The following is a 25,970-nucleotide window of genomic DNA, read 5'->3' as shown; positions in this document are numbered from 1 at the left end:
CAAGATAGAGTAAGAGGAGATGCTGTGGACAATTCAATGCTATCCCTTCAGACAACAAAAATGTCCCTCACAACAGCATGACAACGTGAACGCGATTGGTCGACAATCTGCTTGGTGGGGTATTATACGTTCCTCCATTCATTGCCCAAAGGGATTCCTATCTCCCCCTTTCTCTAATATATCTGCCAGAGCAGCCCAAGCGGAGTCGTTGCTATGGATACACAGACTCAGAGCTGCCATGAGCAGAGTGCATGCAGAGCGAGCTGCCTGCGCGCAATGAGTGATCGAGTGACAGACAGAGAGGAGCAGCTAATGGATTTACTAATGGAGGAAGTTATTTCTAGCAGCAATATCCTTGCCTGTGAAGGCCTTTTTGTGCAAAGCAATGATGACGGCACGTGTTTCCTTGCAGGTAACCATGGTTAACAGAGGAACAACAATGATTTCAAGCACCACCCTCCTTTTAAAGCTTCCAGTCTGTTATTCTAACTCAGTCAGCATGACAGAGTGATCTCCAGCCTTGTCCTTGTCAACACTCTCACCTGTGTTAATGAGAGAATCACTGACATGATGTCAGCTGGTCCTTTTGTGGCAGGGCTGAACTGCAGTGGAAATGTTTTTTTGGGGATTAAGTTCATTTTCATGGCAAAGAGGGACTTTGCAATTAATTGTAATTAATCTGATCACTCTTCATAACATTCTGGAGTATATGCAAATTGCCATCATAAAAACTGAAGCAGCAGACTTTGTGAAAAGTATTATTTGTGTCATTCTCAAAACTTTTGACCATGACTGTACATTTTCACACAACAGGTGGGTTGTTTTCTAGGTTAGGTCAAAGTGCCACTGTGTTTCTATACAGTGGAGATGGAGACTGACTGTGGGTCAGGACACACATCAAGTCTTATGTAAAGATTTGGGAGTGATACTGTACTGTATATTGTCATGAATATTCAAATATGAAGGAGGTTATGACATTGATTTCAATTATATGACCAATGTCGGTCAGAGAGCTGTGATTGACGAACTGTAAAGTGGACCAAATAACTCCCCTTTGTCAGGATGATTGGGTCAAATGGTTTCCTTTGTACATACACAGTTCTACAAAGTGTCTTTTCATTGAGAAATCAATCAAACTCGAAGAGTAAAGAGGGTGATGGTCACAAATAAATGTTATCACAAAAACAATGAAACCATGAATAACTAAGGCACTAAAGAGTTATTAGTCACACTCAAAATGAACAACAACTTACGAAGGCTTTGTAGAGCACGTATGAAGTCTTCATTAGCACTACATACAGGTAACTGACAAAATAAAGGAAACACCAACATAACGTGTCTTAATAGCAGCTTCAATGCGATGTGGAATAGATTCTAGAAGTGTGTGGAACAATGTTCCCTTTCATTTTTTAAATCTCTTGAGCGTTGTGAAAATTCTGTGCAACTTCCGGCGCACTTTTACTGTGAACACTGAGGCTGTACCCGCTTTAAGTTAGTTTTAACAGTGGTCAAGTAGGCTATTGTGGCTATTTGATCATAATGTAGGCCTACCAGAGTGGCCTACCAACAAAAACAATGGAGAAAATGCATCCCATAACATTTTAACATGGAAATAGCTGTTCTATCGTATGTGTTGTGTTCAATGTAGGCCTACATTCGATGAGACTTTCGATAAAAACATACAGGGCTTGACATTAACCTGTTTATCAACTTGCTCCTTTGAGACCCCTCTTTCAAAGTCACTGAGATCTCTTCTTCTAGCCATGGTAGCCAAAATAATGGGCAACTGGGCATTTTTATACATGACCCCTAAGCATGATGGGGTGTTAATTGCTTAATTAACTCAGGAACCACACCTGTGTGGAAGCACCTGCTTTCAATATACAGTATCCCTCATTTACTCAAGTGTTTCCTTTATTTTGGCAGTTACCTGTAGCTGCTTCACAAAATCATTTATAACCAAAGCCATACTACATAAAGGCAGTAGCGATGCGTGGGTAAAATCACTGGGGAAGCCAGAAAAAAAAGCGATATTACAACCTATGTGTTGTGATAATTGCGTTGTTTGCTCTATAACCTGTTCATTCATATGCCTTGTGACTGTGATATATAGGCCTAAAGGCAGAGACAATAAGAATACACATAGAATACCTCCACAAGTCTGGCATACTTCCAAAGTTGTGGCAAAATGGCTTAAGGACAACAAAGTCAAGGTATTGGAGTGGCCATCACAAAGCCCTGACCTCAATCCTATAGAACATTTGTGGGCAGAACTGAAAAAGCATGTGTGAGCAAGGAGGCCTACAAACCTGACTCAATTACACCAGCTCTGTCAGGAGGAATGGGCCAAAATTCACCCAACTTATTGTGGGAAGCTTGTTGAAGGCTACCCGAAGTAGAAAAAACATGTTGACTCAGCCTACTTGTAGAGAAACGCCAACGCCATTCTCTTCTCTTTCATGTTGATGAAACGGTCTATCACTCTGTCATACAATACACGCTTTTATTTTTTGTTGTCCTAGGCAGTGGCAATTTTAGCATGTAAATCTTGGTGGGGCAAAAAAAACATATTCGTGGGATGCATGCCAGCAAAGCCACTACACAACACAACAATAAATAATACATTAATTGCACTATAACGGTGACAAACGGTGCCCACAAACTGTTACGGCCTACATAAAGCTGTCCCAACAGCAGAGTCCCAACAGCAGTCCCAACACCTTACCACTGCTACACCTGGCTATCAGCGGAGCCTTGTCTGGCAGCGAAACAGTTCATTCAGCCTAATTTACTGCCTTTAAAAAAAACATAGCTGATATGACTGACTTGCTTAAACAAATGTGGTTTCTACTGACAATTGAGATGGACAAACTATGGCATAAGGGGACGACGAGTGGATAAGAGGCAATCCGTAATTTCGATTAAGACATTAATGAGCGAGCTAGGACGGACGTAACGTTAGTCAATATAACTATTTGTTCAGCACTTTAGAAATGTACAGCAACATAATTCAGAACATGGACCGTTCTTACAGTGTTCTCCCTGTACACCAAGTCAGAACCGTAGGATAAATAAAGGGGGCATATAAGCAGACAATGAAAGCTCTTACAATATTCGATGATAACATTTCTCTACAACAGGTTATAGGCTACATGTGCACTACCAAGTCAGAACAGTAGGCGAAATTAAAGATGTGAAAATAGACCAAATTAATAGGGTGAGGCACATGGGCTACTAACAGCTTACTACACAACATACACTTAGTATTACTTTCTTAGCTACAGTATACATATCTCCCTGGCATATTACATAATTTATGCAGCAGCAAACAAGATGACCACGTGTTCTCTTGATAAGTGTGTGAATTTGACCATTTTCCTGTCCTGCTAAGCATTCAAAATGTAACGAGTACTTTTGTTTGTCATGGAATACGTATGGAGTAAAAAGTACAATATTTTCTTTAGGAATGTAGTGAAGTAAAAGTAAAAGTAGTCAAAAATACGAATAGTAAAGTAAAGTACAGATACCCCCAAAAACGACTTAAGTATTACTTTAAAACATTTTTACTTAAGTACTTTACACCACTGGATATTGATAGTGGCCAACACTACAGAATGACACTATAGCAAGTCCTCTCACTAGCAGGTGACTACATTTTATACAATATAAGACTTTACACCTCAACGTAATAGCACAAACCCCTTTGATTTGGAGTCGTCAAGGGCCCATGATCATTTCCAGCCCATAAAAGAAAGACCGTAGTATTTTATTTTATTTTATTTTTATTTATGCAGGTGAGTCCCATTGAGACCAAGGTCTCTTTTCCAAAGGAACCCTGCAATGGAGCCCTGCAATGGAGCCCTGCAATGGAGCCCTGCATGACAAGCAATTACCAAGCAATAACAAAATGAACGCAGGAGCATATGAAAAACACAAAGAAAAATACACAAATCATAATCATAAAATATAACAACATTCCTCAGTGAAAAGGTCCTCTACCAACATTCTGAATTGCCTGAAAGGCACAAATGCATCCAACAGTAGGGTATTCTGAAGATTGTTCCATAAGTGAGGTGTGAAGAAACTGAGCAGCTATAGGCTCAACAATGTGATCCATTGTGATAAATGAATGCATCATGATCATGACAACCCATTGTTTTATTTTGAGAAACCTTGATCTATTTTTCAAAGAGAAACACAAACACATCCAACACAACACATACAAATATGCCACATAGTAGCACATAGGCTGCATTTACACAGGAAGCCCAATTCTGATCTTTTGCCCAATTCTTGGCAAAAGATCTGATTGGTCAAAATACAAATGAATGAAAAAAAAATATCAGAATTGGGCTGCCTGTGTAAATGCAGTCATAGTGGCACATGTTTTCCACTAATTGCTCTTTTGACCAATCACATCAGATCTGAAAAAGACTGGTGATAGGACCAATTAGTGGAATAAATATTAGAATTGGGCTGCCAGTGTAAACACAGCCTTTGTGGCATAAAAAAAGTAAATGTGGACGTAATAACAAATCAAATGTAAATACTGTACATAATATACAATAGGTGCGCCAAATTCTGTAAGGGATGCATAGAGTATTACGCAACCAAACTGACATGGATGCAGAGAGAGAAAGGGCAGCCACCTGTACCATTCCAATAGACGAGCCACCCAAAGTCTTTTTTCTCATCTCTCCTTGTTCCCTCCCTGCTCCGCTATCTTCTCATGACAACTCTGTGCCCAGGGCTATCAGGAGGACAGCTGGCCCAATTTGGTTCCCACTCAGTACCCGTACCTGCGCTTTAGCTCAAAATAATCCAGAATACCTTTTGTATTTTACTCCCTTGTATAGTAAACTAATTGTCACGATCGTCATTTGAAGAAATGGGCCAATGCGCATCGTGAAATGCGAACATCTTTTTATTTTAATTCACCACACGAACAAAAACAACAAAACGATACGTGAAGTCCTTGGGTACATACACAAACCAACACGGAACAAGATACCACACCACACAAATGCCAAACGACTACCTAAGTATGGTTCCCAATCAGAGACAACAAGCAACAGCTGATTCACGTTGCCTCTGATTGAGAACCACCCCGGCCAACATAGAAACACATAACATAGACTCTACACACCCTGGCTCAACATAACAGAGTCCCCAGAGCCAGGGCGTGACACTAATTGGGATCCTGCAGTCATTGTGAAAGATGGGATTGTTAGGAGCAATAGGGTTTTCTTTAGTATTGGTATCTCTTACATAGGTAAATACTTTTTATCTTGGAATATACTTGGAATATACTTTTTTGTGTGCAAACTTTTATATTTAAATTATATTGTTTTGTCAAATGAATTCTGGAGTGTAATTCACTCGTTGTTTTTGTTCTTTTCCAGATATCATATTCAAAAGTACAAGGTACATCTCCAGCTATATTATTCGTTTCTGGACTCTGGGAAGATGTGGTTGTCAAGCAGTTAATACTGCATCATCTTTCTTCCTTGAATATGATTCTGTGTTCAAATGTTGAAACTTCAGAAAGGAGTATAACTGAAAGATTGTACACAATTTGGGGAGATGAACTTTAAAACGTATTGTCATGCCCTCAGGCAATGATGCTTGATAGAGTATTGAGATAGGCCTAGATGTCTACTGATTTACTACTCAACAATGAGTTCTAGTAGGCTATTCTCTCCTAGAGCAATTTTTTCTCTATAATTTTACTCAAACTTCTCTCTTTCTCTCACTCTCCCTTTCTCTCTGTTTCTCTCTCTCTCTCAGTATGAAAGATTACATCAATAACATCTCCAGCTGCATCATCGCTTCTGGTGAAATGGAAGCGAGCAACAAATTGGAGCAACAAATTATTTTTTGGACCTTCGGGTAATAAATGCAGTAGATATAGCACCTGTCGTGGTAAAGTTTCCAGCGTCCAGTACGGAGAAAGTGGTCCAGGGTCTGAGACCTGGAACCATGTATAGTGTCACTGTCAAAGTGTTCCAGTTTTACTATGTGATGTGCTTGGATACACAAGTGGCCACCACAGGTAAGTCAGCAAAGTTGTGATAAACATGAGTTCCAACAACACGCAAATTGATTTTTAATGTGGTCTATGTATTTACCAAGGCTAGCCCTACTCTTGGCATGGCATAAAAAACATTTTCAGGCGTTAGATAGTGCCAGGAAAATTACGCAGATTTACGCATGGACTGGTCTACTTAAGCAATAAGGCATGAGGAGGTGTGGTATATGGCCAATATACCATGGCTAAGGGCTGTTCTTATGCACGACGCAACGGTGAGTGCCTGGATACACAATACCCCATAATGTCAAAGTGGAATTATATATTTTGAAATGTCTTGAGACAATAAGTATTCAATCCCTTTGTTATGCAAACCTAAATAAGTTCAGGAGTAAAAATGTGCTTAACAAGTCACATAATAAGTTACAATGACTCACTCTGTGAGCAATAATAGTGTTTAAAATTATTTTTGAATGACTGCCTCATCTCTGTACCCCACACATACAATTATTTGAGCAGTACATTTCAAACACAGATTCAACCACAAAGACCAGGGAGGTTTTTCATTGTCTCGCAAAGAAGGGCACCTATTGGTAGATGGGTACAAATAAAAAAAGCAGACATTGAATATCCCTTTGATCATGGTGAAGTTATTAATAACACTTTGGATGGTGTATCAATACACCCAGTCACTACAAAGATATAGGCGTACTTCCTAACTCAGTTGCCGGAGGGGAAGGAAACCGTTCAGGGATTTCACCATGATGCTTGTAATCGTTAAGGACTGAGGAGTTTTTCCTGAATGTTCCTGAGTGGCCGAGTTACAGTTTTGACTTAAATCTACTTGAAAATCTATGGCAAGACCTAAAAATGGTTGTCTAGCAATGATTAACAACAAATTTGACAGAGCTTGAAGAATTTTGAAAAGAATAATGAGCAAATGTTGCACAATCCAGGTGTGGAAAGCTCTTACAGACTTACCCAGAAAGACTCACAAATGTAATCGCTGCCAAAGGTGCTTCTACAAAGTATTGACTAAGGGGTGTGAACACTTATGTAAATGAGATATTTCTGTATTTCATTTTCAATAAATGTCGCAAAATGTTCTACAAAACATGTTTTTGCTTTGTCATTATGGGGTATTGTGTGTAGCCAGTGACAAAAAACACACAATTTAATCCCTTTTGAATTCAGGCTGTAACAAAACAAAATGTGGAAAAAGTCAAGGAGTATGAATCATTTCTGTCACTGTAAATATGTAATTCTGTCTATACATAACATAAATCAGAGAAAAGGTATGAAGTACAGCAAGCACTGAATGAACCTTAACATGAACATTAACCAAATCCAGTAGTATTATTTGTCATTCATAGCATTAAGTTCTGTGACGTCCATATCAGTGGACTACAGCTGTACCAGTGGCTCAGCCATGGTGTCCTGGTCCCCAGTGTTCGGAGCAGACTCATACAGAGCAGTGGCTACCAGCAGCGACGGGACCACCCTGTCCTGCACCTCTCAAGGGCACGGAGTGCCAGATCACAGGGATGGGCTGCGGAAAGGACTACCTGGTGCAGGTCACCGTTGTGTCCAAGAGCTGTGAGAGCACAGCCAACTACTCCTCACACTTTGTCACAGATAAAGACACAGATCAGGGAGGTATACTTCGGGACAGGTGAGACACCTGGAGAGAGGTGAGGCATTTTACACAGGTAAGACAGACATGTTTGGACCCACAATAAACAGAGGAGGACAGAGTGGAGTGGAGGGCAATGATTCATAAAAAGCTGAACGAACGGCACTCTTACACTTCTGACCCTTTAATCCCTCCAACCTCACACACAGACATGCTTTCCCCTACTGTAGACAAGTGCTTTGCCCGAATTCAATTCTTTAATCTGATTTTACATACAGTCCGCATAAGATGACAATACAACATCTTGTATTATGCAAGCTGTAAATATATATACAGTGCATTCGGAAAGTATTCAGACCCCTTGACGTTTTCCACATTTTGTTACATTACAGCCTTATTCTAAAATGAATTACATTAAAATGTTTCCTCATCAATCTACACACAATACCCCATAATGACAAAACAAAAACAGGTTTTTTGTCGAGGCACAGATCTGGGGAAGGGTACCAAAATAATTATGCAGCATTGAAGGTCCTCAAAAACACAGTGGCCTCCATCATTCTTAAATGTAAGAAATTTGGAACCACCAAGACTCTTCCTAGCGCTGGCCGCCCTGCCAAACTGAGCAATCGGGGGAGAAGGGCCTTGGGCAGGGAGGTGACCAAGAACCCGATGGTCACTCTGACAGAGCTCCAGAGTTCCTCTGTGAAGATGGGAGAACCTTCCAGAAGGACAACCATCTCTGCATCACTCCACCAATCAGGCCTTTATGGTCGAGTGGCCAGACGGAAGCCACTCCTCAGTAAAAGGCACATGACAACCCGCTTGGAGTTTGCACCTAAAGGACTCTCAGACCATGAGAAACAAGATTCTCTGGTCTGATGAAAGCAAGATTGAACTCTTTGGCCTGAATGCCAAGCGTCACGTCTGGAGGAAACCTGGCACCATCCCTACGGTGAAGCATGGTGGTGGCAGCATCATGCTGTGGGGAAGTTTTTCAGCGGCAGGGACTGGGAGACTAGTCAGGGTTGAGGAAAAGATTAATGGAGCAAAGTACAGAGAGATCGTTGATGAAAACCTGCTCCAGAGCGCTCAGGACTTCAGACTAGGGCGAAGGTTCACCTTCCAACAGGACAACGACCCTAAGCACACAGCCAAGACAATGCAGGAGTGGCTTCGGGACAAGTCTCTGAATGTCCTTGAGTGGCCCAGCCAGAGCCCGGACTTGAACCGATCTAACATCTCAGGAGAGACCTGAAAATAGCTGTGTAGCGACGCTCCCCATCCAACCTGACAGAGCTTGAGAGGATCTGCAGAGAAGAATGGGCAAAACTCCCCAAATACAGGTGTGCCAAGCTTGTAGCGTCATACCCAAGAAGAAAGTACAAAGTACTGAGTAAAGGGTCTGAATAGTTATGTAAATGTTACATTTCAGTTTATTTTTCATTAATTATTTTCAAAATTTTCTAAAAAACGGTTTTTGCTTTGTCATTATGGGGCATTGTGTGTAGATTGATGAGGGGGGGAAAAAAACGATTTAATACATTTTAGAATAATGATGTAACGTAACAAAATGTGGAAAAAGTCTAGGGGTCAGAATACTTTCTGAATGCACTGTATATTTTTATAATATCTGAGGTCATATCAGCTGGTCATTAGGGAATAATTGGTTACCTTACTGCTTTTCCATGGGTATCCATGTTTGTTTGTTTCTTATTCAGATAGAGAGACAGACGACACGCACACATTAGTGCATACGCATCATTCTTGATAACTAGGTCCTCTATTGAGCTGGAAAGTCATGTTATCTTGTATTTTGTAGCCTATTTAGAACAGCCTATTTAGATCAAAGCAGTCCCTGTGTAGAACTATACCACAGTGCTGTTATCTTAAACATCAGGGTGTTTTACCTGAGAAAGGCTTGATGTTTGACCCCATTTTCTCCTTTTCTTTTCTCTCACTTCTCCCTTCACTCTCCCTCTCTCTCTCCCTCCCCTCTCTTTCTCCCTTCTTCCTCCGACCGCTCTCTCTTTCTTTCTCCCTCTCTCTCCCTTCCTCCTCTCTCTCTCTCCCTTTCTCCTCTCCCTCCCTCACTCCCTCTCCCTCTCTCAGACCCCTGTCCTCCCAAGGAGCTGGATCTCTACCGTGAGTGTTCCAGCAACGTGATCATGTTCTCCTGGGCTGCCACCAACAACACAGCCCACCACAGGGCCAAAGCCGTGGACTCAGACGGAGAACACATGGACTGTATGACCTCAGACACAACCTGCTTCTTCACCAACACCGTGTGTGGCCGTCGCTACACCTTCACCGTCTACTCCATCAGTGGCGGGTGCAACAGCCAGGCCAGCACACCCGTAACAGTCCGCACGGGTACGACCAACACAGGCTGCATCTGAAATGGCGCCTTATTCCCTATACAGTGAAAATATGGTAAACTACACTGGAAAAGTAAGATCATAATTGGCGCTAGGTGGCAACCTCTAGCGCAGCCATACTCAATCGGCAGACCTCGGGCCGGATCCATTTCTTTTTTATCCTGAAAAACTCCCCAGTCCTTAACAATTTCAAGCATACCCATAACCTGATGCAGCCACCTCTATGCTTGAAAATATGGAGAGTGGTACTCAGTAATGTGTTGTATTGGATTTGCCCCAATCATAACACTTTGTATTCTGGACAAAAAGTGAATTGCTTTGCCATATTCTTTTGCAGTATTACTTTAGTGTGTTGTTGCAAACAGGATTCATGTTTTGGATTATTTTTATTCTGTACAGGCTTCCTTCTTTTCACCCTGTCAGTTAGGTTAGTATTGTGGAGTAACTACAATGTTGATGATCCATCCTCAGTTTTCTCCTATCACAGCTATTAAACTCTCTAACTGTTTGAGTACTTTTTACCCCTTTTTCTCCCCAATTTCGTGATATCCAATTGGTAGTTACAGTCTTGTCCCATCGTTGCAACTCCCCTACGGACTCGGGAGAGGCGAAGGTCGAGAGCCATGCGTCCTCCGAAACACGACCCTGCCAAGCCGCACTGCTTCTTGACACATGCTCGCTTAACCCAGAAGCCAGTCGCACCAATGTGTCGGAGGAAACACCGTACAACTGGCAACCGAAGTCACCGTGCATGCATCCAGACCACCACAAAGAGTCGCTAGAGCGCGATGGGACAAGGACATCCCGGCCGGCTAAACCCTCCCCTAACCAGGACGACGCTGGGCCAATTGTGCGCCGTCTCATGGGTCTGTAGTGACACTTCTAGCACTGCAGTGCCTTAGACTGCTGCGCCACTCGGGAGGCAACTCTGTAACTGTTTTAATGTCACAATTGGCCTTATTGTGAAATCCCTGAGCGGTTTTCTTCTTCTTTGGCAATTGAGTTTTGAAGGACACCTGTATCTTTGTAGTGACTGGGTGTATTGATGCACCATCCAAAGTGTAATTAATAACTTCACCATGCTCAGAGATATTCAATGTCAGCTTTTTTTTCTTTCTTTTTTTACCCATCTACAAATAGGTGCCCTTCTTTGCGAGGCATTGGAAAAAATCCCTGGTCTTTGTGGTTGAATCTGTGTTTGAATTTCACTGCTTGACTGAGGGACCTTACAGATAATTGTATGTGTGGGGTACAGATATGTGGTAGTCGTTCAAAAATCATGTTAAACACTATTACTGCACACAGAGTGAGTCCATGCAACTTATTATGTGACTTGTTAAGCAAATGTTTACTCCTGAACTTATTTAGGCTTGCCATAACAAAGGGGTTGAATACTTATTTCCTCAAGACATTTCAGCTTTTCATTTTTTATTAATTTGTACAAATTTAGAAAAAGATAATCCTACTTTGACATTATGGGGTATTGTGTGTAGGCCAGTGACAAAAAATGTCAATTTAATCAATTTTAAATTCAGGCTGTAACACAACAAAATGTGGAGAAAGTCAATGGGTGTGAATACTTTCAACGAGTGAGCAGATGAAACGTGATAAAGAATGTAGACCTTCACTTGTAGTCAGTGGCGGCTCCTGAAAAAATTCTCAGGGGGGGCAATTTTTCTGATGATTTAGGTGACCTACACACATTTTAAAAAAGATATGTCCAGCAACAACATGAAGACAGGGGCAGCATATAAGTCAATGCCAGAAGCATTTATTGACTGATCTCAAAAGTGTTGGCTTACAAAAGCAAAATAAGTTATCACAGTAAAAATAATCAAGGGTGTTCTTTCACATTCCTCAACACTGCATAAACAATATGCATTTCCATAAACAAATGAAATATCAGCTGAAAATACAGCATCTTGGTATTTGTTCAGATTGCAGGATCAACAAGAGCTTTTACCACATTTTTTGCCTCATGGTTGAATTGGAAATATGTGCACCTGAGCATAATTCACAACAAGCAAGCAGGAGCTTTTGATAGAGGCTACTGAAAACATTGATGCAAGTTATTGGTAATAAGAAATTTTTATAGACTTCCATATTCTGCCCTCTTGTATAGATTTGTGAAAATGAACAGTGATAGACATTTTGCCTGAAAACAGAATTTGAAAATAATTTATAGAAAAGGTAAACACAGCTATCTGTATGGCTTTGTAAAAATGAACAACCATATTCTGGCCAATTGTATAGATTTGTAAATATGAACAACCATATTCTGGCCAATTGTATAGATTTGTAAAAATGAACATGAACAGATTATTTTTTTTTTTTTACTTTTTTTAAAATGAAAAATAACTATTTTAAACAACATCAACTGTGAACTGATTTGGGCGTGTGTGTGTTAAAGAGACAGACAGGGAGGGACAAAGAGAGAGAGAGGCTACATTACTTGTACTGAAACTGTTCTCTTCTCTCTTTCAATGCAGCAAAGCGGTCAATGACTTTCTCATTGAAATCAGGCATGCTGAGGACTAGTTCCCTCTCCATGGAAAGCATGGCCAGTGCATTCAGACGTTCCTGGCCCATTGAATTTCGCAGGAATGTCTTAACTCGTGTCAAAGTTGAGAAACATCTCTCAGCTTCAGCTGTTGTCATGGGAGTAGTTATGAGGATGTTCAACAGAGTCACAGTCTCAGAGAACGTCTCCTGGAGGTTGTAGCTCATGAGAACCTGGTACAGTGCCAGTGCACCACAGTTTGACTTTCACGTCGTCGGCAAAAAGACCGTTCAGTCTCTCCAAAAGCACACTGGCGATTGAGACTGAGGTTGATTCCGAGATGGGAAGGAACTCAAAAAAGCGCTCCTGCACTTTGTGGTTGCTATCTATGTACCTCAGCACAAGCACCAGCTGTGTCTGTGTAGAAACGTCCGTGGTCTCGTCAGCTTGGATAGCTACGAAGTTCGCCGACTTCACCTCCTCCACAATATGTTCCCTCATGACCGCTAGCATACACTCCAGTAGCTCGTTTTGAATGGTCTTTGATGTGAACTTCTTTCAAAGAGACAATCGAGTTGCACTGAACGCTAGCCATGTTGATAGTAGTACGTGAATTGATTGACGCTGCTACCCGCTCTTTTCTTAGTTACGTTCATGGTTATGTTACGTATGACGAAAGCGCGTAAGTGCAAGCCCTCAGAAACCCATAGAGATTGTATTGAAAGCTCTGATATTTGAAAAAAAAAGATTTTACATGATAGTCTATGAGAGACCCCTGGGCGATTTTCAACCTGACTGAAATCGCCCCAAAAGGGGCGGGGCCATTTGAAGCACGACTTTAGCCTGATTGGACATTTAGTGGCAGATCAGACGTCTAGATTAGAACACTGATAACTACTGTTGCCGTGATATAATTGATTAGAAAAAAAATCCCTTCCTTTTCCCGTTTGGCAGTGCGCCGCCCATATCGCCCTAATGAACACACCGCCCCTGCTCTGGAGAGCCCTGCGGTTGCGGACGGTGCAGTTGTTGTACCAGGCAGTGATAGGCAGTGTACAGTGCTATGGTGATTGCGTCATCTGTGGATCTGTTGGGGCGGTATGCAGATTGTAGTGGGTCTCAGGTGTCGGGTAAGGTGGAGGTGATATGGTCCTTAACTAGCCTTTCAAAGCACTTCATGATGACAGAAGTGAGTGCTACGGGGCGATAGTCATTTAGTTCAGTTACCTTCCGAACCTGTGAATGAAGTTAACGAGAACATCTTAAAGAAATAAAGGGAAGACAAATGGAGTACTTGAAGAAAAACACAAACACAAACAATGCCAAGGTTGCGGTCCCATCCCAAGTGGATAGGACTGCTGACAATGGCAAGAACTCCGCCCGCAAAATGAGAGGAACATTTAAAGCCAAAAGGAGGATATGTATATGGGAAAAAGGGCTGGGGCAGCTGTTGTTGTTTTGCTGTAAATAGATCTAAGAGGCAAAGAGAACTCCCTAAAGCTCCAGTCAACTGAATGCTGATTATAATCTGTCTGACATGATTGAAAACTGTCCCCATCTCTTACTCCCCTCCCTTCTGCTCCTCTCTGTCTCTCTCTCCGGCTCTACTATCACTCCCTCCATCCCTCTCCCTCTCTCTCGCTTTCTCTATTTCAATTTCTCCTATCGGTGCATGGTGATCCGGTGAGTAACAGTGTATGAAGTAGCCCGTTGCCATGGCGTCAGATGCCAGCCACATGCTGGAGGCAGCCTTGGAGCAAATGGATGACATTATCGCTGGTAAGCTTCTATTTTATTAAGACCTCCTCAAAGACAACCCGGCTTGCAATTACTGCTCTCTTTAGACTGGTATTTCGTTATGTCTTGAAGGTTTCATTGAGATTTAAATATATTAACTTAGAGTAGGAATGTTACATTTTGTTCAGTTCTTTTTAAGCATAATCAAAATAAATTGTGTACTTTGGATTTTAGTTGAAATGATGAAAGGAAAGTTCCTCTTAGGATCTTGAAGTTTGAGATACTGGGATTAAGCTTGTTCCAACTAGAGCAGATTTACTGTGGGAAACTCAGCAGGTTTTGAATAGATGGTCCTTGTCAGTAGGCTACTGTACATCAACCATTCTGCTAGTCTTTTACGCTGCCTCTCTTCTTCCCCCACGTGGTCTATTCCATGTATACTCTATCATTTATATTACATTTCCACTTTGGTCATTTAGCAGACACTCTTATCCAGAGCAATTTACAGTCAGTGCATTCAACTAAGGTCGATAAAACAACCACATATCAATGTCATAGAATGAAAAAAACTTTCCTCAATAAAGCAGCTAAGAGCAAAATCAGTGCTAGCAAGAAAGACAAATACAACATCCTTGTCTGTAGTTGTCCACCACACTCTATAACTAGCTCTCTTTCCATATTGTTCAGCTCTCCATGTTTTCTTACAGGGGTGATACATTTCAGTCACCACTGTTTGTCATAACCATAGCAGGATATCAGATGACTCTGTTGGGGTTCCTGTAAGGGGCACAAGACAAACGGCTCTAATAATAGAGATAGCATAGTGCTAATGACCCCCAGTACACTGCAAGACAGAGAAAACCGTGACATCACCCATAGAGATGGTCATACAGGCTAACATATTGCTAATAATGCTAACAATTCCTGTAATAGGCCTACAGCTAAGGTGACATGAGATCATGAATATATATCTGTGCAGACTAGTGCAATATTTAAAAGACCATCAGAGCACAGCACTTTGACACACTGCCTTTACTCAGAGAAGCAGTCAATACACCATGCAATGTCCCTACAATATCCCTATAGGGAACACTTGAGTTTTCAAAGCTGACAGCGTTCAGGCACTGTTGAAGCTAGCGTTGTAGTGGGAGGGTGCCCTCCAGTGGTTATGCTAGGTAGCAGTTGGATGTTTTCAATTATTTCACACATTATGTTGATGTATTCAGGTGACTCACATTGGAAATTCAAACTGGCATGATATATTCATCAGCACATAATACTTTCACTCAGCAATCCTAACCGCCTGTTTGTGGAGCAGTCACATACAATATAGTCAACAGCAAACAGTTTATAGTAGTCTGATTTCAGAAAATCAAAACAAGTCAAAATGGATTGTTAGACTCTGGGATAGCTAGTTTTAAGGCTCTGATGGCTGTATCACCCCTATGATCTTTGCCCTAACCATAACTTGAATCTAAATTATTTCATTTTATTGGCAGGAGGGTTCTGCGAGGCCTTCTTGAAGTTTGGGGCCCAGGGTTACCACTCCCAGGGTTCGAACTCTGCCCCCACCTTTGCCCTCACCTCAGCCATTAACCCCAACATCAGGGTGCTGCAGCTGGTAGAGGATCTCAGGGTAGCCCTGGAGGGCCAGGTGGACCAGGAGGAGCATGAGTCCATGAGCAGACAGGTCCCCATGGACACAGCACACACCCTGTTAGATTGGCTGGAGAAGGGAGGGGTGAGTAGCTTCAACACAGCCTAAACTCACTTCACACACTAAACTGGCTAGTGTGGTGTATTTATTCAGGAAACCTTGTTACTGGGTTCTATTGAGCATATGAACCATCTTTCAGAAGGGGGGGGGGGGGGGGGGGGATTATGGGGTGGAATAGAGACAAAAATAACAAAGTGATAGTGTTTGTGTAGGAGACGGAGAGGGATAAAAAGAGAGAGACAGACAGAAAGCAAGAGAGAGAGAGAGAGAGAGAGAGAGAGACAGAGAATAAAAGAGAGAGAGAGAGAGAGAGAGGGGAGGAGAAGAAAGGGAGGGAGAGGAGCCAGCTGGCGTGGTCTGAGTCGTAGTGCTACAGTCTGATATTAGAGACTAGCCACTTCTCAGCCTGCCTCTGTCTGGGCTCCAAACCACACAGCCAGGGTCCGACCTAGACACAGCACACCATAGGGTCCCCACTACAGTCTCTCTGCAGCAAGAGAGAGAGTAGGAGGGGAAGAGGAGGAAGAAGCAGATAGAAGGATTCAAGGGGATTAACAGTGATAAAGTATCTTTCTTTCAGAAGCTCTGTTAAGTTTCTGAGCTCTTCTCTCTCTCTCTCTCTCTCTCTCTCTCTCTCTCTCTCTCTCTCTCTCTCTCTCTCTCTCTCTCTCTCTCTAGGATAAGTTACAGTGTAGAGTTTGAGGAAGAAAATAGTCAAAGCTACAATGGGCCAACAGAATGGAGTATAACATAGATTTCTATAAGCATGTTGCCTGGCTGAAAAAGGTTAGAGACTTTTTGAGGTTTCACTTTCATGCTTTTCCCTGCTTATATATCTGTACTGCATCTGTATAGAGGAATCTGGTTATTGTTATTGTACACAGACAGGGAAATCCCTTGCATACTGGAGATGCACATGGAGAAAGACTTGGAGTTGTTCATTGTAACACAGTTGATTGATAGTACAGACTCATCTGTTTTGACCGTAAACTGGAAAGTTCTGTGTCATAGTAGTCACCTGTTCTATTGTCTGTCATTTCTGCACCTTCACAGAACAAGGCCCTTCAATTAACAGTTGGTATGGGAAAAGCTTGGCAATTGTTGAAGAGCAACAGGTAGCATTCAATAAAACATGGTAACCACCTTTCTGGAAAACACTTTGAACTCTCATATTACATTTACATTTTAGTCAATTAACAGAAGTTCTTATCCAGAGCATACATTTCCATACCTTTTTTATTTTCTTGTTTGTACTGGTCCCCCATGGGAATCCAAACCTGGCATCTACCACCTGAGCCACACAGGACCCAACTCTCCCTGCGTTTCTTTACTGTGCAGGAATAATACTTATACCCGAAACTCTGCAGGCGATTGTGATTGGATGAGCTTCTACATAGCCTTCATACATGGCACGATAACAGGAAAACTTGATTTCCGTATAGTTCAATTAGCAATATGGCTAATCTGTCAATCCATCTGTTGAGGAACTTGTACTGAATTTTAATGAAGAATGTGTGAAGGGGAGCAGGAACGGGCTGGACCGGGCTGGCGACGCGCACCACTGGCTTGGTGCGGGGAGCAGGAACGGGCGGATCGGGCTGGCGACGCGCACCACAGGCTTGGTACGGGGAGCAGGAACGGAGCGGGCTGGCGACGCGCACCACAGGCTTGGGGCGAGGGATAGGAACAGGCCGGACCGGGCTGGCGACGCGCACCACAGGCTTGGTGCGAGGGACAGGAACAGGCCGGACCTTGCTGGCGACGCGCACCACAGGCTTGGTACGGGGAGCAGGAACGGAGCGGGCTGGCGACGCGCACCAAAGGCTTGGTGCGAGGGACAGGAACAGCCCGGACCGGGCTGGCGACGTGCACCACAGGCTTGGTGCGAGGGACAGGAACGGGCCGGATCGGGCTGGCGACGCGCACCACAGGCTTGGTACGGGGAGCAGGAACGGAGCGGGCTGGCGACGCGCACCACAGGCTTGGTGCGAGGGACAGGAACAGGCCGGACCGTGCTGGCGACGCGCACCACAGGCTTGGTACGGGGAGCAGGAATGGGCCGGACCGGGCTGGCGACGCGCACCACAGGCTTGGTGTGAGGGACAGGAACAGGCCGGGCTGGACTGTGGAGACGGACTAGAGGTCTGGAGCGGAGAGCTGACACAACCCGTCCTGGCTGAATGCCTATCTCCACACCCTGTGTGTGAGGCATCAGCACAGGACGTACAGGGCTGTGCACTCGTACTGGCGCTACAGCACGTGGCACTGGCGCAGGATATCCGGGACCGAGGAGGGGTACTGGAGGCCACGAGCGTTGAGCCGGCACACTCCGTCCTGGCTACATGCCCACCTTAGCACGACACGTGCGTGGTGCTCGCACAGGACGTACAGGACTGTGCCGGAACACTCGCGGCACAGTACGTGGCTCCGCATAACCCGGAGCCTGCCCAGTCTCACGCTGCCTAGCCTGAGTACGGGGAGTTGGCTCTGCTCTACCTCTAGGCTCCGCCAACCATCCTTCCAGCCCCCCAAACCTGGTGGCCTCCTCTCCTAGATCGCCGATGCGCCCTCTAGCTGCCTCCAGCAGCCCCGTCATCCACGCCGTGTGCCCCCCCAAAAAAATTACTTGGGGTTGCCTCTCGCGTGTCCGTCGTCGGCACGGTTGGCGCCGTTTCTCCTCTCCTGCCTGGGCATTTATTTTTGCCCATGGCCCTCTGCCCGCGAATATGTCCTCCCAAGAACACCATTCGCCCACCTGGGACATCGCCAACTTCTCCTGTTTGGCACGCTGCTTGGTCCTCTCTTGGTGGGATCTTCTGTCTCGATCGTTATGAGAAGCGGACCAAGGCGCAGCGTGATAGGCGTACATACTTTATTAAGTGTACACAACAAGAACAAAAACAACAAAACGATACGTGAAGTCCTAGGTAATACAACAAACCATACGGAACAAGATCCCACAATGAACTAGTGAACACAGGCTGCCTAAGTATGGTCCCCAATCAGAGACAACGAGCTACAGCTGTCTCTGATTGGGAACCACCCTGGCCAACATAGAAATAAACGATGTAGAACAAAACCCATAGAAAACTAAACATAACAAGTCCACACCCTGGCTCAACATTTAAGAGTCCCCAGAGCCAGGGCGTGACAACTCATTACATTTTGAGTGCTTAGCAGGACAGGAAAACGGTCCAATTCACTCACTTACAGTATCTAGAGAACATCCTTAGTCATTCCTACAGCCTCTGATCTGGCAGACTCACTAAACATACATGCTTTGTTTGTAAATTATATCTGTGTTGGAGTGTGCACCTGGCTATCCGTAAATAAAATACAAAACTAGAAAATGGTCTGGTTTGCTTAAATGATTTATACTTTTACTTTTAATACTTAAGTATATTTTAGCAATTACATTTACTTTTGGTACTTAAGTATATTTAAACCAAATACTTTTATAATTTTACTCAAGTAGTATTTTACTGTGTAACTTTCACTTTTACTTGAGTCATTTTCTATTAAGGTATCTTTACTTTTACTCAAGTATGACAACGGGGTACTTCTTTCACCACTGGTCATCAGCCTATACATTCTCTCCCTACATATGGGACACTTTAGAAGATGAGGCGTGACACCATTTAGATGATGGTGATGATGCAACGTTCACTATAAGCAGGGCAATTTCCCATTTCTATGAAGCCTACAGGATGCTTTGGAAATAGAATTAGGAATTAGAATACTAGAAGGGATATGAACCTTCTTATGATGGTCTAAAGCATCAGCCATTTTGGTCAGGGACTTGGTCAAACATGGTTTGCAGTGCTGTGATAAGATATTGTGTAAAACAATGAATTTGGAGATTATCTGCATTGTATGTTTGCTAGCTATAGCCAGCCAGTTTTAGAGGCATGATTCCATACATTTTTCAAATTGTGCCAATATGCCAATATTCCATTTAAACAATGCAGTCAATCCACAGCATACACTAGCTGAAATCAGTTGATGATAGGATTTAGACAAGTTTTAAATGCAACAAGTACTGATATTGTATAATATAATAACACTCACAGCTTTCTAAGAAAATACAAATGTTGACATTTACGGTCTGTTTACATATATTTTAGAGGCTATTTAGACCGAAAATGTGTATAAACCTGTAGAAACTGTATTTATAATTATACGTCAATATTTTGGGGTTACAATATTTCTATTACACAACTTCTGATATTTATCATACCTTTCTTTTATTTTCTTGCAGAAGTAAAAACAGGAAATGCATCACCGATGCCTCTACTGCCATTCGTTCCAATTAGACTGGTTTTGGATTTCTCCTGACGAAAATAGCTGCCTTTATCACCACCTTCTATAACTGTGAGGGATTATGACATAGACCCTTTTGTAATTTAATAGGATCTCTATGGAGTCGACCACCAGACGACATGGACAGATAAACTGTCTTTCTGTGTGTGTGTTTGTGTGTGTGTGTGTGTATGTGTATGTGTGTGTGTGCTATATGTCATATGGAGAGAGCACCACTTTCTTCCTCACACAACATCAATAAATTAGAGTACCAGCCACACAGTGATGATATCTTTGTTATCTCATCCCAGCTAGGGAGGCCAATGTAAATGTAATTTTCTTCCATGCTTTTTTCTGTATCGTTATATCAATGCTAAGCAGGGCATTGACATGGACCATCATAAAGAGAGAGTGTAAATAACCCATACCACTAGTGCTCTCAACAGACATATACTGTTGCTACTGCACTATAGAAAAAGCCTCTGCTCCCCATTACATTCAGCTAGCTGCAGTCTGTTTATTTTCTGTTGTCTATGATCCCTCTTTTCTCCTCTGTCTAGCATATAGCATCACTTAGGCCGTTGGTTAGAGTTGCTGTGATGTAGATAAGGCCTCTCATCCCTGACTGATATAAACCAGGCCGTTAGCTAGCTGCGCTGCTGTTGGATGTTGCGCGCTACAGATGAATAATTCAGTTGACATTAGTATGCGCAGTGTCACAGGTCTCTCTGAGCGCCTTTATGACAGCCAGCCTGCCGTCGCCTCTTGTCTGGTTAACAACCACGACCCATGGTCCTGCCGTCGCCTCTTGTCTGGTTAACAACCATGACCCATGGTCCTATAGTCGCCTCTCGTCTGGTTAACAAACACGACCCATGGTCCTGCCGTCGCCTCTTGTCTGGTTAACAACCACGACCCATGGTCCTGCAGTCGCCTCTCGTCTGGTTAACAACCATGACCCATGGTCCTGCAGTCGCCTCTCGTCTGGTTAACAACCACGACCCATGGTCCTGCAGTCGCCTCTCGTCTGGTTAACACCTACGACCCATGGTCCTGCAGTCGCCTCTCATCTGGTTAACACCTACGACCCATGGTCCCGCAGTCCACCTACACCAACCATTACTGTATGACAATAAGAGTGTGTGAGTGTGACGTGTGTGCCTGTGTGTGTGTGTGTGTGTGTGTGTGTGTGTGTGTGTGTGTGTGTGAGTGAGTGCATGTGGTGTGTGTTTGTGTTTGTGCGTGTGTGCGTGCGTGCATACCTGCAAACCTATCATTAGTGGTCTGAGTGAAGTGGATAAGCTACTGTGATCCATCCAGGTACCTACAGAGGTGTTAGCCTATCACGTTGTGTGAGCTTTTATCACTAATTGCCTCAGTGGATGACACAGAGTAATTATCAGGCTGACATGTAGCTCTTCAAATCTGACACTAACAGGCGCTGAGCCAGGGAGGCTTCCTATCTCTTATGCTACATGTGGCGGCGATCTGCTTTTAATAGTGCAGACATAGAGGAGGTGTGAATATAGATGTGTTGCCATGACTCTTGCCCACTGGCCTGCATGTATTCACTGAGTAGACTCTTGGACTACAACAAGTATGTATTCTGATTGCCAACAGTAGTAATATGTTGAGTTTGGGCAAATCAAGTCTGACATTTTAAAATGGAAATTACAAACTTTAGAAGCCTTTTGTAATACAATACAAGTTTGCATTTCTTGCTCTGCAGTACAAATCTCAGCAACAAAAGAGTGATCAAATTAAGATCCTACATCTGTACAGACAGACAGACATACAGACATATAGGCAGACTAGGTCTATAGTAATAGGCTGCTCCAGTGTTCTGGGTGGATATGTGGATGAGTAAATAACTTGATGATGTCACAATGCCACTTTACCAGGGATGGAGCACTAGGGAACATTATGAGGTAACATGTTGCCACGGAAACACACTTCTAACATAATCCCAGACCACATTAAAATTGTTAGACAAGCTCAGGTAGAGCGTGTTAGCTACATCTCTCAACCTATAACTGATTTGATTGATTACAACAGTACACTACCCTAGCGTGTTATGGGTCAGACACTTAGTGACCCTGTCACTCTGGTCTCTCCTTGGGAGCAACGAAAGGAGACCCATAAACATAAAAAGAAACCCAAGGAGAAGAGCATCCCTCCAGCCCTGACCTTTCTTCAGCTGTGTACACTGCTGAGCTGCGTCAGGATGAAGAAGACACCATTTGATCCCTCCCAGAGTGGTGAGGGGAGAAAGGCAACAACGATACACGATACGAACAACAATAGTGACTCTGATACTGGTGAGTGTGAGGAGGTGTATATTGACTAGTGCTGCTACATAGTACAATTATTTAGGCTTCACTTGGAAAAAAACCATAATGTGTCTTGGAAATGTTTCACTTACAGGCTCTGACTATTCTGCAGGTGATGTGAAAAGGATCAAGGACAAGAGTAAAGGAAAGGTTCGGAGAGAGAAAGTTTGGATTGAAGTTCAGAAATCTCCTGAGTGGCGCAGTGGTCTAAGGCACTGCATCGCAGTGCTAACTGTGCCACTAGAGATCCTGGTTCGAATCCAGGCTCTGTCGCAGCCGGCCGCGACCGGGAGACTCATGGGCGGCGCACAATTGGCCCAGCGTCGTCCAGGGTAGGGGAGGGAATGGCCGGCAGGGATGTAGCTCAGTTGATAGAGCATGGCGTTTGCAACGCCAGGGTTGTGGGTTCGATTCCCACGTGGGGCCAGTATAATTTTTTAAATAATATATGTATTCACTAACTGTAAGTCGCTCTGGATAAGAGCGTCTGCTAAATGACTAAAATGTAAATCTCAGGACCACAAACGCAGAACGACACTGGAAACAGAAAAAGACAATAAACAAAGATCTAACTCGGTAAGACATCCAAACCTGCTTATCAATGAGGATTTGCCAATGCATTTGATAATTGATAATGACCACAATAAGGAAAACACAGTATATTGTGTTGAATTTGATACTGCTTGACAAATGTGATAATGTCACAATGCCCCTTCGGATGGGGTAGGCCCTACTAGTTAAAAAGTCTTAACGGAATCCATGGAACGTCCCAACTCTGACCTTACCCCCATTGAAGTTGAAATTGAAATGGTTAGGGTAAGGGTAGAGGTAAGGTTAGGGTTTAGGGTAGGGATGTCTCAAGGATCTCGGATAGCACTAACCCTAGTTATTATTGGGTAACATTTTGCCATGGAAACACACTAGAGCTCATTGGCTATTGATATTGTAGTTTGAAATATCAGTAGATTTCTAACTGATGTGCTGATTGTGACCCTGAGGTCTCCCCTGTGGAGAAAGCAAAGGAGACCAAGCAGAAAGAGAAGAAGCAGAGCATCTATCCAGCTGTGGCGGCCCTGCAGCTGTTCACTCTCTTCTGCTGTGGAGGGAAAGTCAAGCTGAAGAAAACTCGTGCCTCTCAGTACAGACAGAGTAAAAAGGACCAGGACGAAGATACTGCATCTGATACTGGTGAGTATTATGGGTTGTCTGTTGATTAGATATAGAATGATATTGCTCCACTTGGAAAGATGTGTCTTCAAAATCAAAATGTCTAAACAGGCTCAGACTGGTCTGGAGGAGATGTTACAACCAAAAAGGTCAAGGACAAGAGTAATGGAAAGGTAGGGAGGGAGAAAGACTGGACTGAAGTCCAGTTATTGAAATCATCTCAAGACCACGAACACAGAAGTACAACACCAGAAACAGACAAGGGAACTCATTTGGGACAAAGACCGAACTCTGTGAGACAAGCAAACATGCTGTATCATATTTTATCGTGAGCAAAAGATCTTTCCCATAATGTTTTATCATTGGGTATTGCAATTGTCTTATGCAGGCAAATCAAAGGACACCCCGGCAAGTGAAGACCTATGTGGAGGAAATATACATAAGACCTGACTCTCCGACTCTACCACGTGCCCACGTAAGTTACTGAAACCTGACTTACTATACGGACAGACAGAGATTCACACATCCAGGCAGTTTCCCCTCTGACCTCAACCTAACCCCCCTCTTCCTCCGGGTAGAGCTCCCTCTCCCAGTTCTCCCTGGCTAGGAACCTGGCCATCCTCCCGCTGGAGTGGCAGCTACCTGGAGTCCCTCTGACCACCTCGTCTATGGCAACTAGGACAGAGAGAAAGCCATCCACTACCAACACTTCGACACAGGCGCAGACAGAAACACAGACAACAGATATGAACACAGACACACAGACCACTGCCACCTCTCAGATACAGATCTCCATGGTGACCACCCAGTCATCAGAGACCATGACAGAGGTTCACACATCAGACTCAAGCACCCAGAACTCCACTCCTGACATGGTACTGACCCCTGAGAGCACTAAGGACATGATCGCTACTGATGAGGATGTGAAGGATGACTCTGCTGAAGATTTGATCTCCACCCTAACAGACACCTCTATGGAGAAATCCGTCCAGTAGGCCTAATGAACATTTTAATATAGCAAAAGCTATACTATGATCAATTAATAAAAACAGTTAATATTTCTGCAGCAAATGTTCACTACTGTTGATATGTGAAGCAGCATGCTTAGGTTAGGCATATGTGTTTGAATTCACCAAAAATAATAAATAAACCAAAAATATATCAAACCACTACAGGTAGGGGAGAGTGAATACATCAGCATTGAGTTCATTTGGTCAATAATGATCTATGGGCATATTACATTCTGTAATATATGAAATAACAATCACCCACAGTGAATACAAAGCAGACATGTTCTATTTTCTCCCTCCGTCCTTCCCTCCCATGTCCTGATGAGGTTTAGATTGTCTTGTTATCCACCCATTCAACTGTTTAGCATTTTAATAACGCCTCGCAATCTCAGGGCCTAATTATTTTTGATTCACATGCTTAAAATAGAGCCCACATATCACCACATATCTGAGCTGCCTGAAGGTGCTGTGTTACTGGTGGGTTTCCAACAGATTACAGGGAGATTGGTGAAATAAGTCAACCTAAATAGGGACGATAGGAACATTATGTTTTCACACATCATGATGTAGTCCTTGTAAGATAACTCTGGAGCGTGATCTTGTCGTTTTATCACCTTGAAGGGTGACAGAATAGTGAGCTTTATCCATGACTTTGAGAATTTCTGTCAAACTGCACTTTTCTGTCTCTGTCATGCCTGCGGTCACCAAATGTACAGCCTCCCCAGAGCTGCATATTCCAGTGGCCTACATGCATGGATAATGAGCTGAGAGAAGTAGTTGCAGCACATCGTTTTAGGCTACAGCCAAGCTCTATCTTTAACCTGAGAAACATCTTAGTCCTACATGAGTGCACTCTCCACAACAAAGACCAGCCTGACATCAACATACAGTACAGAGACTGATCATATACTCCCGAGTGGCGCAGTGGTCTAAGGCACTGCATCGCAGTGCTAGCTGTGCCACTAGAGGTCCAGGCTCTGTCGCAGCCGGCCGCGACCGGGAGACCCATGGGCGGCGCACAATTGGTCCAGTATCGTCCAAGGTAGGGGAGGGTTTGGCCGGCAGCGATGTGGGTTCGTTTCCCACGGGGGGCCAGTATGAAAAAAACACAAAAAAACATGTATGCATTCACTAACTGTAAGTCTCTCTGGATAAGAGCGTCTGCTAAATG

General features: G+C 43.4%; 1 protein-coding gene across 2 annotated transcripts; it reads left to right on the top strand.

Annotated features, from left to right (window-relative positions):
* Positions 1–13,997: 13,997 nt before the first annotated feature.
* LOC311149044 (liprin-beta-2-like) lies at positions 13,998–17,186 on the top strand. 2 transcript variants are annotated; one of them, XR_014614993.1, is made up of 4 exons: positions 13,998–14,318; positions 15,776–16,017; positions 16,672–16,779; positions 17,047–17,186. XR_014614993.1 is itself a non-coding variant. In XM_084186145.1 (3 exons), the coding sequence occupies exons 1-3, from the start codon at positions 14,255–14,257 to the stop codon at positions 16,693–16,695; spliced, it is 330 nt and encodes a 109-aa protein (XP_084042271.1). In that variant the 5' UTR covers positions 13,998–14,254; the 3' UTR covers positions 16,696–16,847. The 2 variants fall into 2 exon arrangements, 1 of the variants encoding a protein (XP_084042271.1); XM_084186145.1 differs by lacking the exon at positions 17,047–17,186 and having other exon boundaries at positions 16,672–16,847.
* Positions 17,187–25,970: the final 8,784 nt, after the last annotated feature.

The sequence above is a fragment of the Coregonus lavaretus genome (assembly GCF_964263955.1).
Source record: "Coregonus lavaretus genome assembly, chromosome: 21".
Taxonomy (NCBI): Eukaryota; Metazoa; Chordata; class Actinopteri; order Salmoniformes; family Salmonidae; genus Coregonus; species Coregonus lavaretus.
The sequence above is the reverse complement of the archived record's forward strand: the minus strand, read 5'-3'. Positions and strand labels throughout refer to the sequence as shown.